The sequence below is a fragment of the Hirundo rustica genome, chromosome W, assembly GCF_015227805.2.
Source record: "Hirundo rustica isolate bHirRus1 chromosome W, bHirRus1.pri.v3, whole genome shotgun sequence".
NCBI classification, from domain to species: domain Eukaryota; kingdom Metazoa; phylum Chordata; class Aves; order Passeriformes; family Hirundinidae; genus Hirundo; species Hirundo rustica.
In genome coordinates, this window is record NC_053487.1 from 1,154,904 (window position 1) to 1,168,474 (window position 13,571).

The 13,571-nt window shown below is 44.6% G+C and overlaps 1 protein-coding gene across 1 annotated transcript; it reads right to left on the reverse strand.

The window, feature by feature from the left end:
• Positions 1-4,422: 4,422 nt before the first annotated feature.
• LOC131378734 (uncharacterized) lies at positions 4,423-13,050 on the reverse strand. The gene is made up of 2 exons (XM_058423877.1): positions 12,984-13,050; positions 4,423-7,229 (listed from the first exon to the last, which is right to left on the reverse strand). The coding sequence occupies exon 2, from the start codon at positions 7,003-7,005 to the stop codon at positions 5,038-5,040; it is 1,968 nt and encodes a 655-aa protein (XP_058279860.1). The 5' UTR covers positions 7,006-7,229; positions 12,984-13,050; the 3' UTR covers positions 4,423-5,037.
• Between the last annotated feature and the right edge of the window lie 521 nt (positions 13,051-13,571).

Sequence of the window (13,571 nt, forward strand, 5' to 3'; positions counted from 1 at the left end):
TCACTTCGTTCAAGGCACGGTAGTCCACAGTCAATCTCCATTCTCCATCAGACTTGTGCACAGGCCAGATGGGGCTGTTGAAGGGTGAGTGGGTTTTGCTGACCACCCCTTGGGTCTCCAGCTCACGGATCATCTTGTGGATGGGAATCACAGCATCTCGAGCTGTTCTGTACTGTCGGCGATGCACTATTGAAGTGGCAATTGGCACTTGTTGCTCTTCCACCTTCAGAAGACCTACAGCAGATGGGTTCTCTGATAGTCCAGGCAAGGTATTCAACTGCTTAACACCCTCTTTCTCTACAGCTGCTATCCGAAATGCCCACCTTAATCCCTTTGGGTCTTTGAAATACCCATTTCGGAGGAAGTCTATGCCCAAAATATATGGAGCTTCTGGGCCAGTCACAATAGGGTGTCTCTTCCACTCATTTCCAGTCAGGCTCACATCAGCTTCCACCAAAGTAAAATCTTGTGAACCCCCTGTCACCCCAGCAATGGAAACAGATTCTTCCCCCACATGTCTTGATGGGAGTAATGTGCACTGTGCACCAGTGTCAACTAAGGCCTCATATTTTTCTGGTTCTGACGTGCCAGGCCAACGAATCCACACAGTCCAAAAAACACGGTTTTCCCTAGCCTCTACCTGGCTAGAGGCAGGGCCCCTCTAAGCCTGATTATCCTTATTTCCCTGGGTAACCGGAGCTGCTTCCTTCTTGCTGGAACTTCCTCTCACAGTCTTGCCATCCAACAATTCATGCAGCCGTTGTGTCATAGCATCAGTAGATTCTCCATCCCATCTTTTCATGTTTTCTCCACATTCACTCAGGAGGACCCACAGCTTAGCCCGTGGGATGCCTTTTCCCTCTCTATCTAGGGAACGTTTGCGTGTGGTGCCAGGGCCTCTAACTTGTACTGCAGAGATCTGGAGAATGTCCTGCTTGAGTTCTTTGTGATTCTCCTCCATCTTGTCTGCTAATCCCCGCACCTGTGTTTCCAGAGCTGCAATTCTTGCATGTGTTGGACCATGCACGGCATCTGCATATGTTTGGAGCTTCTTCGCCATATCAAGCACGGTCTCCTCTGTCTCATCCCATTTCATTATTGCTAAAGCAGAGGAGTATTCTTGTGGCCCAAGTCGTACAAGTTTTCGCCACATCACAGGTGTACATGGTACCAAGTCGGGGTTCCTAGTGTTTATGTCATCTGAGAAGACAATCTCCGCCACTGCCATTTCCCTCAAGTGCTGGATCCCTTGTTCAATGGTTTTCCACTGGGTTTGCGGCATATAGAGATCGTCGGCACACAGATATCTTTGTGCCACACTTCCCAGGACCCGTTCCCAGAGACTGCAAGGACTAGCCTCCCTCATCATTTCTTGGTCAATAACTGGATCATGTGACAGGGATCCAAGATGTCTTGCTTCAGTGCCATCCAGCATTGTAGCCTCGCCTGCAGCATCCCAAAGACGGACTAACCAACTAATTATAGATTCATCAGGTCGTCGAGTATAATCCTTTCTTAGGCCACGAAGGTCCTTCAGGGAAAAGGACTCAATAGTATCTCCTGCTCTTGCAGCAGTTGGTCGGGCTTCTGATCTTGTAGCAGCTGGTTGGGCTTCTGATCGTGTGCTAGTTGGTTGGACTCCCAATCTTGTGCCAGTTGATTTGGCTTCTGATTTTGTATCACTTGGTTCAGCTTTTGACTGTGTATCATCAGTTGCTTCAGCTTCTGATTGTGTGTCAGGTGGTTTGACTCCTGACTGGGTGTCAGGAGGCATTGAGGATCCTTCACCTGAATCATCGTCTACTGGTCGATCGGTTTTGTCCGTGTGCTTCTTTCCCTTCTTTACTGCAGCAACTGCCGGTGTCTTAGCCTCACTGTCTGGTTTAGCTGCAGGCTGAATAGCTGTGGGATTGGCTGCAGCCTGCGTGACTGATTTATCTCCCTGCTCCCTTGCCTCTATCTGCTGCCCTACAGTGTTTAGCAGTGTGTGACTCATTCTAGAAAAGCTATAAACCATATAGAGGAAAGTCACCAGGTGAAATACCAGGAAGGTGGTGTCTTTAACATTCAGGAGACCCTGAACATTCTCCAAAAGTGATGTAACTGACTCAAAAGAGAAGAAGGAAAGAAGAGGCTGAAGAGCCTCATCCTCTACTCTTCTTCTAACAAACTGGGTGCAATTGTTGATAAATCCCCAAAACATGCTGCTGGAACTAGGACGCAGGGTAGGACGAAAAAAACATAAACCGAACATACCCAGAACAAACTCCAGTATCTTTATAAGCTTCTTGTAAACCATAATCACCGAACCCAGCAAAATAACTATTCTAATTTGTGCATCCCTAGTGTAAAAGCTGTATGTTAGGGACAATATTGAGCTATTTCTGGATAAGAAAACAAACCTAGGGACCAGAAAGGTATTAAGACCTCAAAAAAGCCTAGGGAACAGAAATGCAGAAAAGACTCCATTCTAAGAGACATTAGGAATTCAAGAAGCAACATGGCCACTGGCTGTTGAATCCCCACCCAAAGGACAACCAAAAAATGCAGTTAATGATAATCAATACAAGTTTTTTCCACTCTCTCGAGCCCCACAGTGGGCACCAGTTAGAAGTATGTCCTGGTTTGGGACAAATTTGGGAGAAAACCCTTGTATAGGATCCCTCTAAGGAAGCAAACCCAAGTGGCCCTTCCCTCTAACTGGTCTGGTAAAAAAAAAAAAAAACCTCTTTGGAGAAAAGTGGAAAAAACTATTTTACTAAACAAATGAAGTGCATACAAGTATAAAGAATGAAAAATATGAAACAATAAAACCTCTCCTTCTGAAGTGAGATGGCAAATTGAGAAAGTCCTTGCCGTGGGTGTAGCTCGGCTCTCTCTCTCAGTGTCTCTCCTCAGTCCCAGTCTCTCCGGCGCTGCTGGAAAATGCCGAGGTCCAGGCCCTGGTGGGCCGCAGGTGCAGGCCCTAGTGCTCCCCTGGGTTTTCAGTCCAGAGCAGGTTTAAACCGTTCCAAGAAAAAGGAAAAAAAAAACCAGTCAAGGGAACTTCTCTGCCCTAGCTAGCTGAAACTAACTAAAAGCAAAAAAAGATTTCTGTCCTGCAGTCTCTCCAAGCCTCCGCCGAACACCCCGTCTGCAGAAGAATGTGGAGTCAGGCAGTTTTCTCAAAACAAACTCCGTGCTTCTCCTTGCTCTTAGAACCAGTCTTAAAGGCACAGGACTCAATATACAGCACAAACAGAACAGACGATTGGGGATACAAGCATCATAAAGTTACCCTAGGACACAAGATTACTGCACATGCTCTAAAAAGGTGGATTAGAGGAGAGGCCATGCTGAAAAGTTCCTGGAACATCCAAACTAGTTTGGGGAAATGTTTGAATATATGTGCTTGGTGGAAGGCAAAACCAGCGAGAGACTCCAAGTCAGAAAAAACAATTTAATAGGAGAGAAAAAAAAAAAAAATAAAATAAGACACATGCAGTAGTACAAAAGATCACTGACAGAGTCAGAATACAACCTGAAACCATGGTGGTAGCAGTCCAGATGAAGTGGTCTTGTTGAAGCAGTGTTCCTGCAGAAAGGTCTGGTAGCTCTTGTCCTCTGGGAATCCAGTCGGTAAGGCTGCCTGTGCTGTCCCAGATGCCAGATTATACCCAGGTGGGAATGCTTGGCTCCTCCCCCTGGGCGGAGCATCTCACAATGGGCTGATATCATTTTATCAGTCTTGTAATGGGTCCTTGATTGCCCATTAAATAGAGATAGCTCCTGGAGGGAGTTATCTAGGAGTCATGCAGCAGGGCATTGATGGTCCGTTAACAGAAGATAGTCTGGAGGGAGGGGGCAAGGGAAACAGTGCCCAACTTAGTTTCAACATCTCATGTAGATGGTGATAGAATACATACTTTGGGCACATCTTACATTGTAACCTAGGACATAATATAAAACTGAGTCATTAAAAACCGATATAATCATGGACAAAGACCCTCTAACTAATGTTAGAAAGTAGGATGTTTATTCACCAGTGGGCGGCACGGGAGTCATCTCCAAAAGGCGTGGCCGCCCCGAACAAGGTTCTTTGCCCTCTATTTATTTTCCAAGATCTTGCATACGATACATATGCATAACCCAAGCACCACTCATCCCTGCTCTGTATTAAAATGAGGCTATTAGTCCTTCACGCATGTGCAGTTCTTCTCTTGAATTGGGTCAGTGGTCTCAAAGGATGAAGTCAGGAGAGTCTTCATCAGGACTCTGTGACCCTCTGGCACGATCCAAGGTCCCCTGTGGCATATTAAAGAAATATGGGTATTGATCTAGTATCGATACCCAACTGTGACGGACAAAAACTCTCTAACAGTTTAAAGTTAGAAAGTGTATGTTTATTACGGCCGGGCAGCACGCGGGATATTTCCCTAATTCGCACTGCGAAATACACAGGTGATTACAAAGCCTTTTATTTACAAAAGTGTTGAATATCCAAAATACAAATGCATATTCATACCCCTGTCACCTCCCATTCCTCGCTTCGTATGCTAATTGGCAAAAAGGCTATTAAGCATGTGTACTTTGTTTCCTAAAATGAGTCAGGGGTCTATTTTGGGGAGGGGTCACCCAAAATGAGGAAGTAAGATGAGTCTTCCTCGTCCTGACCTTTCTACCTTTTCAATGCATTCATGACAAATGAATCTTTGGTAGAACTTACAGTTTCCTGTGTTCAATGGGTCCTTTAAGCAGGAAATCTGCAGCTATCATATGTCCTATTTACCACATTTTGTTTTTCATTACAAGCACAACTCCATAAACATAAACCTGATGAGAAATGAGTTACAAGATCCGGGGTAGCTTATCTAAGATCCAGCTTCTGCGAACAAAGATTACCTATGTACTTCAGCTAGTTCAGCAACTTATTATCTTAACTTTCCTAAAAATCCTTAGTTCCTCAAAATTAACATCTCATTCCCCACTTCTTCTTTGAAATGAGTAAATTCTTTTACTCAGTATACAGAGTCTTCCTCATCTATCCAAGCTGTACAGCTAGTGACTCTCAAGACCAAGCCATACGCCTTTGACAGTGATGTTAAAGCTGCCACTCGTCGTAGCATCCTCCAGTTCTAAACAAGTATTACAATGGATAACACTAAACTTATGCTGACCAAAATAAGCAACACAACTATAGGGTGACCACCTAAAAAGCACATCCCACCAATGATGAGAGAAATGTTCCTCAAGCCTTTTAAAAACCCCTTTGATGGTCTCTGTGTCATGGTGTATAGTAATTAATGTCTTTTCTCCTTCATCTCTAATTTCTTTTAAGATTTCTCTCAATTCATGATGTTTCAGCAATTGAGCAACTAAAGTCAAATTCATTCCTATGGGCACAGGCAGTATCTTCTGCACAGTGGCTAGGTTGGCCTTTATATATTGATGTGATATGGGTACTCGATAGGAAAAATCACATCCCTTAATTCTAACAAAATTGCAAACACACAAATTGAATTGAGGCTCATTCACGATTTGGTTGTCTATCTTTATGATGGGGTATGCTGTCCTAAGACAGACACAACCTTGTCCTGTATAGACAAGCGAAGTTGTCTGTTTGCCTGGATGTGTTTCAAAGTGACAAATACTTTGGTCTGTGTCTAAACAAGTGTCTTTGTCACCCTCTAATGTCCCTTCACATATGTATCCTAGTTGTCTCCTCACAATACAGGGCTCTAGATTAATAGTTTGCCACTTTCCTTTAATTTCTCGTGCCCACATTCTGTGTTCAGAAGGGTACAATACAGTTCTCTCATGGTTTAATCCTAAGGGGACTATTGGGTGTATTAAGTCCACTGAGGCATCGTGTATAGTTAAAACAAAGGCTGTCACTACACTAGTCACAGGGTTATAGGTGAAATTGACCAACACCCACCAGGACTGAAGTTCCCTCTCCATATCAGAGGCATTATCCCAGACAATTTTGCAAATTTCAGCAGGGAATATTCCTTCTCCACCTTCCCTGATAACTGCGGCAGGCACTGATTGCATCCACAGTTGTGCCTGAGTACACCCTAGGGCCAACGAGATGTTTTCACTAGCTGTGCCTAGTGCATTAATTATTACTTCATAATCTCGCTCCTCTGTGTCTTCCCATTCTGGTAATATCTTGGTCAATTTCCAGTGATTGTTACCTAGTGCTAGTAGAGAGGATTGCAAAGGTTGTTGTAGTTTGACTAAATCGCTCCCTATTGTGGTTAATTTATTCAGTAACACTTCTGAATCTATTGTGTTCAGCACTCCCAGTCCTGTTCCTAGCAATCCAGTGAGATCCCTCTTGTTCCTAAAATTGGGAGGCATACTTTTTTGAAGCCAAGTAGTCCAGTCCATAAAGGAGTTCCTGAGAAATGGGGCACATTCTGGCCGAACGTGCGAAGCATTTACCTGTACTCCCATTTCTACTCGTTTTAAAGACCACTTTGGGTTAACTATCAGCTTCTGAACTCCTGTCTTCTTAATAGCATATGGCCCAATTTTGGTAACTACAGGAGTTATTTGTTCCTCCACTTCTGGAATAGCTGACATCTTGGTGATCACAGCCTTTCTTGGCACTGGTGGAGTAATTTTGGTCTGGTTCTTATGGTACTTAGTACATACCTGAGTGATGTTAAAGTCAATGTCATACCCCCTTATCGCACACCCTTCTGTTTTGAGCCTAAACTCTAGACATTTACTCAAGCATTTACCACAGCATTCAGGACTAACCCTGATGAGTTTCATGGGTGGATGGTAAGCCTCGTGGAACCCATCCTGTACAAATGCATACTTACATCCCCAAACATTTCTTCCCTCCCACAAGCTTGCATTTGTGACTTTTAGTATCTTGTTTAAAGCCTTACGAGAGTAAGGATCATAGGCTCTTCCTTGGCACTGGTATATCCCAGTCACATTATACCTTCGTGGTATTGTGTTGACTCCTGTTATGGTTAAGGTAATTACTACAATAGTTACAACTTTCCACATAATGTCCAAAATAACTCTTAGTCCATTTATTCGTTGTTCCAAGTGAGCTTCAGCTTCACTTCATTATTGCCTGGTGTGGCTTTCCAAATTCCCTCTGGGGCTTTCTTCACTCGGGAGTGATGGATCCAGGCCTTCTGTTCTTGGATCTTGATTGCAGTGAAGGTAGTGAGGAGCACCTGGAATGGTCCTTCCCACTGTGGTTCTAAGGTTTTTTCTGCAAAAGACTTAACATACACATAATCCCCAGGTTGTACATCATGTACTGGCCCATCTAGTTCTCTGTTTTGAGTTCCAGCCACATACTTCTCAATTTCTCTAAGTTGTTTATTTAGGGCCACCATATATCCATGTAGGGTTTCTTCCCCTACTTGAATGGATGCTGTTCCCCCTTGAACTGCATATGGCCTTCCATACAATATTTCAAAAGGGCTTAGTTTCTCTTTTGCCCTTGGTTTTGTCCGAATTCGCAACAAGGCCAATGGGAGAGCCTGAGGCCATGGCAAATTTGTTTCTTGCCCCAATCTCACAATTTGTTGTTTAATCAAATGGTTCATCTTTTCCACCTGGCCACTAGATTGAGGGTGGTATGGGGTGTGCAATTCCCAGTCGATTCCCAGGTGGTGACTTATTTGCTGCACAATTTTCGAAATAAAGTGTGGTCCCCTATCGGAGGATATGGTGGCTGGAACTCCAAATCGTGGTATTATTTCTTGCAACAGCGCTTTGGTCACCTCTCGGGCCTTAGCTGTCCTGGCAGGAAAGGCTTCTGGCCATCCTGAAAAGGTATCAGTTAACACCAATAGGTAACGATACCCTCCCTTCCTGGGCAGTTCTGTAAAATCAATTTGCCATTGTTGCCCAGGTCCACAACCTTTCCCAATTTGTCCCACTTTAGGCTTTGGGGTATTTTTAGGGTTAGTTTGGAGGCAAAGACTACACTGACGAGTTACTTGTATCACTGTGCCCTGCAATTTCCCGGCCATGATTCTTTCTTTCAAATGGTTATACAGGGCATCTATTCCCCAGTGTGTTTTCTCATGTTCCCTCTATACTAATGACTACAACAAATAGGAGGGTACTACAAGTTTCCCTTCTTCTGTTACAGCCCATCCCTCCTGATTATAACTTGCCTTTTCTACCTTGATAAGTTTCTTATCTTTCTTATTGTACACTGGCTTACCTTCAATAGAAACTTTTCCATCTGGAATCAATGCTGCCTCAACAGCCTTATCGGGTACCTCACCTTTTGCTGCTTCTTTTGCCTCTCTGTCTGCCAGCATATTCCCTTCTTCCAATTCAGAGCTCACTTTTTGGTGTGCCTTTATGTGCATTACGGCTACTCTCTCAGGTAGTTGTATGGCATCTAATAGCCTCAGTATCTCTTGTGCGTGTTTAATACTCTTGCCTTGTGAATTCAGCAGTCCTCTTTCCTTCCAGATGGCTCCGTGAGCATGAACCACTCCGAATGCATACCTTGAGTCCGTGTAGATGTTGATCTCTTTTCCTTTTGCCAGCTCTAGGGCTCGGATTAAGGTAATTATTTCAGCCTTCTGTGCAGATGTATTAGTTGGTAATGGCCCAGACTCTATTACCTCTCTGCTTGTGGTAACTGCATACCCAGCGTGCCTTCTTCCACTGACGACATAGCTGCTTCCATCAGTAAACCAGGTCTCAGCATCCTCAAGCGGGGTGTCGTTCAGATCTGGGCAGCTCCAGTATGTGGCTTCAATGGTCTCCAGGCAGTCATGGATCACTGGTTCTCCTGTACACCCGGTTTGGAAGTCCTAGGGCTGGAGCTGACATAAGGGCTTTCTTTAGTTGGTTGAAGGCTCGGGTTGCATCTTTTGTCCACTGAAGATCTCTGCTCCCTTCTGTGATCAAGGCATACAGAGGTTTAACAAGCAACCCATAGTTATAAATCCACAGTCTGCACCACCCTGTCATGCCTAAAAAGGTTCTTAGTTCTTTCACTGTCTGAGGTTTTGGGGTCTGGCATATTGCTTCCTTGCGATCCTGCCCCAGAGTCCTTTGTCCAGCACTTACTTCGTAACCCAGGTAAATAACTGTTTGCCTCACCATTTGGGCTTTCTTCTGGGATACTCGATACCCCTGCAGGCCTAGAAAGTTTAGGAGGCTTACCGTCCAGTCCACACATGTCTCCTGGGTCTGGGTGGCTATTAAGAGATCATCCACATACTGGAGTAACTGTCCTTCTCCTGGTGGAGGTTCCCAGGACTCTAAATCCTTGGCAAGCTGTTCCCCAAATATAGTGGGGGAGTTCTTGTACCCCTGCGGTAACACACACCATGCGAGCTGAGTTTTTCTTCCAGTTTTAGGGCTTTCCCAATCGAATGCAAAAATTTTCTGGCTGGCTTCATGGAGAGGGAGGCAAAAGAAAGCATCTTTTAGATCTAGAACAGTAAACCAAGTTAGCTCAGGTGTTAAATGGGTTAACAAGGTGTAGGGATTGGCAACCACTGGATACAAGTCTTCAGTTACCTTGTTAACAGCCCTTAAATCTTGTACTAATCTGTATGACCCATCAGGTTTCTTTACTGGCAGAATAGGAGTATTAAAATCAGATTGACACTCTCTCAGTAGTCCTAGCTGCAGTAAGTTCTCAATAATTGGGCTAACCCCTTCTATATCTTCTTTCTTTAGGGGGTATTGTTTAACCCTTACTGGCTGTCCTCCTTCTTTAAGCCTGATTTGCACTGGTAGTGCATTCTTTGCTCTTCCTGGTATATTGGAGGCCCATACCCCTGGAAATACTTGATCCATTATTTTCCTAAAATTTTCCTTTTCACTTGCCACTTCAATTTCTTTGGTTGTTAGCATTAAGCTTAACAGTTCTACATATTGTTGATCCTTTACCTCCAAACTAATTTCCCCATTTTTGAATATTATTCTTGCTTCCAGCTGCTCTAGCAAATCTCTGCCCAAAAGTGCAGATGGAGCATTAGGCATGTATAAAAATCGATGGATGCCCCACTGTTTTCCCAATTTATACTTCAATGGTTTACAAAAATAAGCTCTTTCAGATTGGCCAGTTGCCCCCTTTACCATAACATAGTCATTGGTTACAGGTATTAGGGCCTTATTCAGCACTGAACATGTTGCCCCTGTGTCTATCAAAAATTTCACTTCTTTTTCTTTGTTCCCCAGTTTAACTATAACCAGAGGGTCCCCTAGGGTAAGGCCCTCCGGTCCCCTTCAGTCCTCTTTTACATGAGCAACTACTTTTTCCCTTTTCTGATCACCTTTTCTATGTTCATTACCCTTTCTTAATTCTGGGCACTGGTTTTTCCAGTGACCAAATTTCTTACAAAATGCACATTGATCTTCTCCTAGTCGGGGTGGTCCTTGTTTTGGTGGACCTTGCCCATGTTTCCCTTTTTCTCCTTCTTTTACTACTGCTGCTAGTTTCTTCATCCCTTGTTTATACCCTTCTTCCCGGTTACTAAAAACTCTCCAGGCCTCATCTAATAAAGTTTCTAAATTCCGGCTGTTTGGGCCCAGGATCTTCTGGAGTTTCTGCCTGATATCTCCTGTGGATTGTCCTAAAAATAAATTTATTAATTGCTGCGTTCCTTCATCAGATCCAGGATCCAGGGTGGTGTGTCGGCGCATTGCGTCTCGCAGGTGATCTAGAAATTCAGAAGGTGTTTGAGAGGGGCCCTGTTTGATAGCATATAAGGCTGACCAGTTTATGGTTTTGGGGATTGCTCTTTCTAGCCCTTTTACTATTAGTTCTTGGTATCTCTTTAACCGCCCTAACTCCTCATCATCATTAGGATCCCAACCTGGGTCTTGAAGGGGAAATACATCTTTAACATCCTCCTGTGTTGTCCTACAATCATCCTCAGCCAGATCCCCAGCTACTTTCAAAACTAATTGTTTCTCAGTTTCTGTTAAGGCATCAAGTAGTAGTTGCAGATCTGCCCAATCAGGTGAATGCTGCTTAATCATAAACTTCATTTTCTTAGCAACCCCTATAGGATCACTTCGATAGCCCTTAGCAATCCTTTCCCAAATTTCTAAATCAATTGAGGAAAAGGGAACTTTAATCAGTTTTGTTTCCCCATCCGAGGTTATTGCTTGTCTTAGAGGTGCTTGTATGACCTCTCTGGTTTGTTTTCGGGTCCTTGATGCTATAGGTCCTCGTGAGGGAATCTTAGGACCTGGTGGGAGGGGTTCAGGTTCATCCCACTCACTGTCACTGCTAGGCAGTGGTGGATCCCGGGGTTTAGGAGTGGGTGGAGAAACCCCTACCTCAATTGCTGTCCTCCCAAAGGAAGATGAAGCTAAAGATGAAGTGGGGGAGGTTGGAGTCAATGATGGTTCTGAATTTGTGTCCCCCACCACCCTCCTCCTTTCCTGCCTCCTAGGGGCTGGCTTAAGTATGTCTTCTGTCTCTTGTTCCAAAGCCTCTGCTTGGTATACTTTGTCAGGATGGGTGCACCTCTGATTTATCGAGCAGGTACTACAACACCGTTTGGGCTTCCCTTTAGTAGCTTTATTATCCTTTTCAAGGGCTAATACTAAAGGATCAGATGGTGACCTCATTCCACAATCCCTTTGCCACTCGGGATGATTCCTGAGAGTGAAAAACATATCAGCATAAGGTACTTCTTGCCACTTTTGTTCACGCCGAAGGAAAAGCATCAATTGTAATAATGTCTCATAGTCCAGTGTACCGTTTACTGGCCACTTCACACCTTCATCAAGTTTATATAATGGCCACCATTGTGTACAAAGCTTAGCAAGCTCCCTCTTAGTTTCAGTACCACCACAGCCCACCAGTTCCCTCCAGTGTGTTAAGATACACCCTAAAGGGCTTCCTCTGGGAATCTCTTTGCTCTCATTTGCCCCCATGTTTAGAATCCCTTTTGGTCCAAGATGTTACAAAACACAAAGTAGACTACTTCAATTGTGTATCTTAGCACCAAAATTTCTCGGCTATTTCTGCTAGCTCTGGGCATAGGTTCTGGGTTCTCTGCTTTCTGCACACAATCAAAGCCTTTTCTTAGAGAGACCCAACTCCAAACACCAGCCGTTTTAGGTTCGTAAAGAAAATAGCCAGGGGTCCCTCACGACTCCAAACACACTCCACCAGAAGTTTCAACAAGGTCTCGCCGAAAATCCTACGGATTTCGGCCGGGACACCACCCACAAATCCCTCCGTGAGAAGGAGGTGAGGGGGTAACCCTGATCCCACGTTGCCTCTCCACTCCTCTGTGGTTAGGGACTACACCACCAGGACTTTAAAATATTGCCACACACTCTAGCAACTGCAAGCCTCACAGACAAGCAAAAAACTTTTTTCCCTTTAACTAAAGCGCTCACTAGCAAAAAAAACTTCTTGGGGTTTTACAGGGAGTTTAGAGACGCAGCCCAAGGCTGCAGAGCCTGGATTCCCCCGCGGTTACCAGGGAAACAAACCACCCCCCCCCCCATGATTGCTGGGGCTGGCTCAGGTTTCCAACCTCCTTAGCTGCTCGCTCCTTTTAGCTCAAAAAATAAACAATTTAAACTTACACAAATGTGGGGGTTTTTTTTTTCACCTAACAAAACGTCAGCAAAATCTTGTTGCCAAAACACACGCTGCTCAAGCTCACACACAGTCTAATTCTCCTCCAGCACACAATCTGGATACAAAACAAACACTTTAAATCCTTCCGCTCTTGCAAACAGAGGTATCCCTCCGCTGCTCAGATGGGGAATTCAAAAGGCTTTTACAACTTCAAGCTTGCAAAACTCCTAAAAACGCTTACACAGATTACTAACACACTCCAAAATCACACAAATCAAAGCGCTTACAACACAAACTCCCACAGACCACGATACATACGGTGCACCAATAATTCTTCCACACATGAAGACACAAACACACAAAACCACGAGACCACAAAACATGGATCCGTTCACACCATACACACCCGGTGTGCGCGGGGCCGCAATCGGGATTTTCAAGGTACCTTTAAACCACAAACTGTAACCGGAGCGACCACTGCTCCTAATACACAACAACAACACCGGTTATTTTACTGCCGCCGCTGCCCCATCACGGGACACGGACTACCAAGTCACCTTTAAACTGCAAGATGACACAGCAAAAAAACCGGTTACCGCTGTCCCCACTACGGGACACGGACTACCAAACCACTGACACCAGGCTCCACAGAGCTGTCACAACTTTTACAAACAAACCCAAGAGGCGTATGTTGTGCACGAGACGTCTCTCAGTGTCTTACCCACCGCCTATACCAAGGTACCTCTTTTCAAATATAAACATACCTTTTGTCCGTAGTTCCAGCAGGTTCTGGTCTTTCCCCGGGTAGTCAGCAGGACCACAGGAGCCCTCTTCCCAGAAAATTCTGGGTGGGCGCCCAGAGGGGTCCTGGACCCCGCTGGCCCCACGGCCAGAGAGAGCAGTCTCCTGGCTGGCTCGCCAAAATGACTTATTAAAGAAATATGGGTATTGATCTAGTATCGATACCCAACTGTGATGGACAAAAACTCTCTAACAGTTTAAAGTTAGAAAGTGTATGTTTATTACGGCCGGG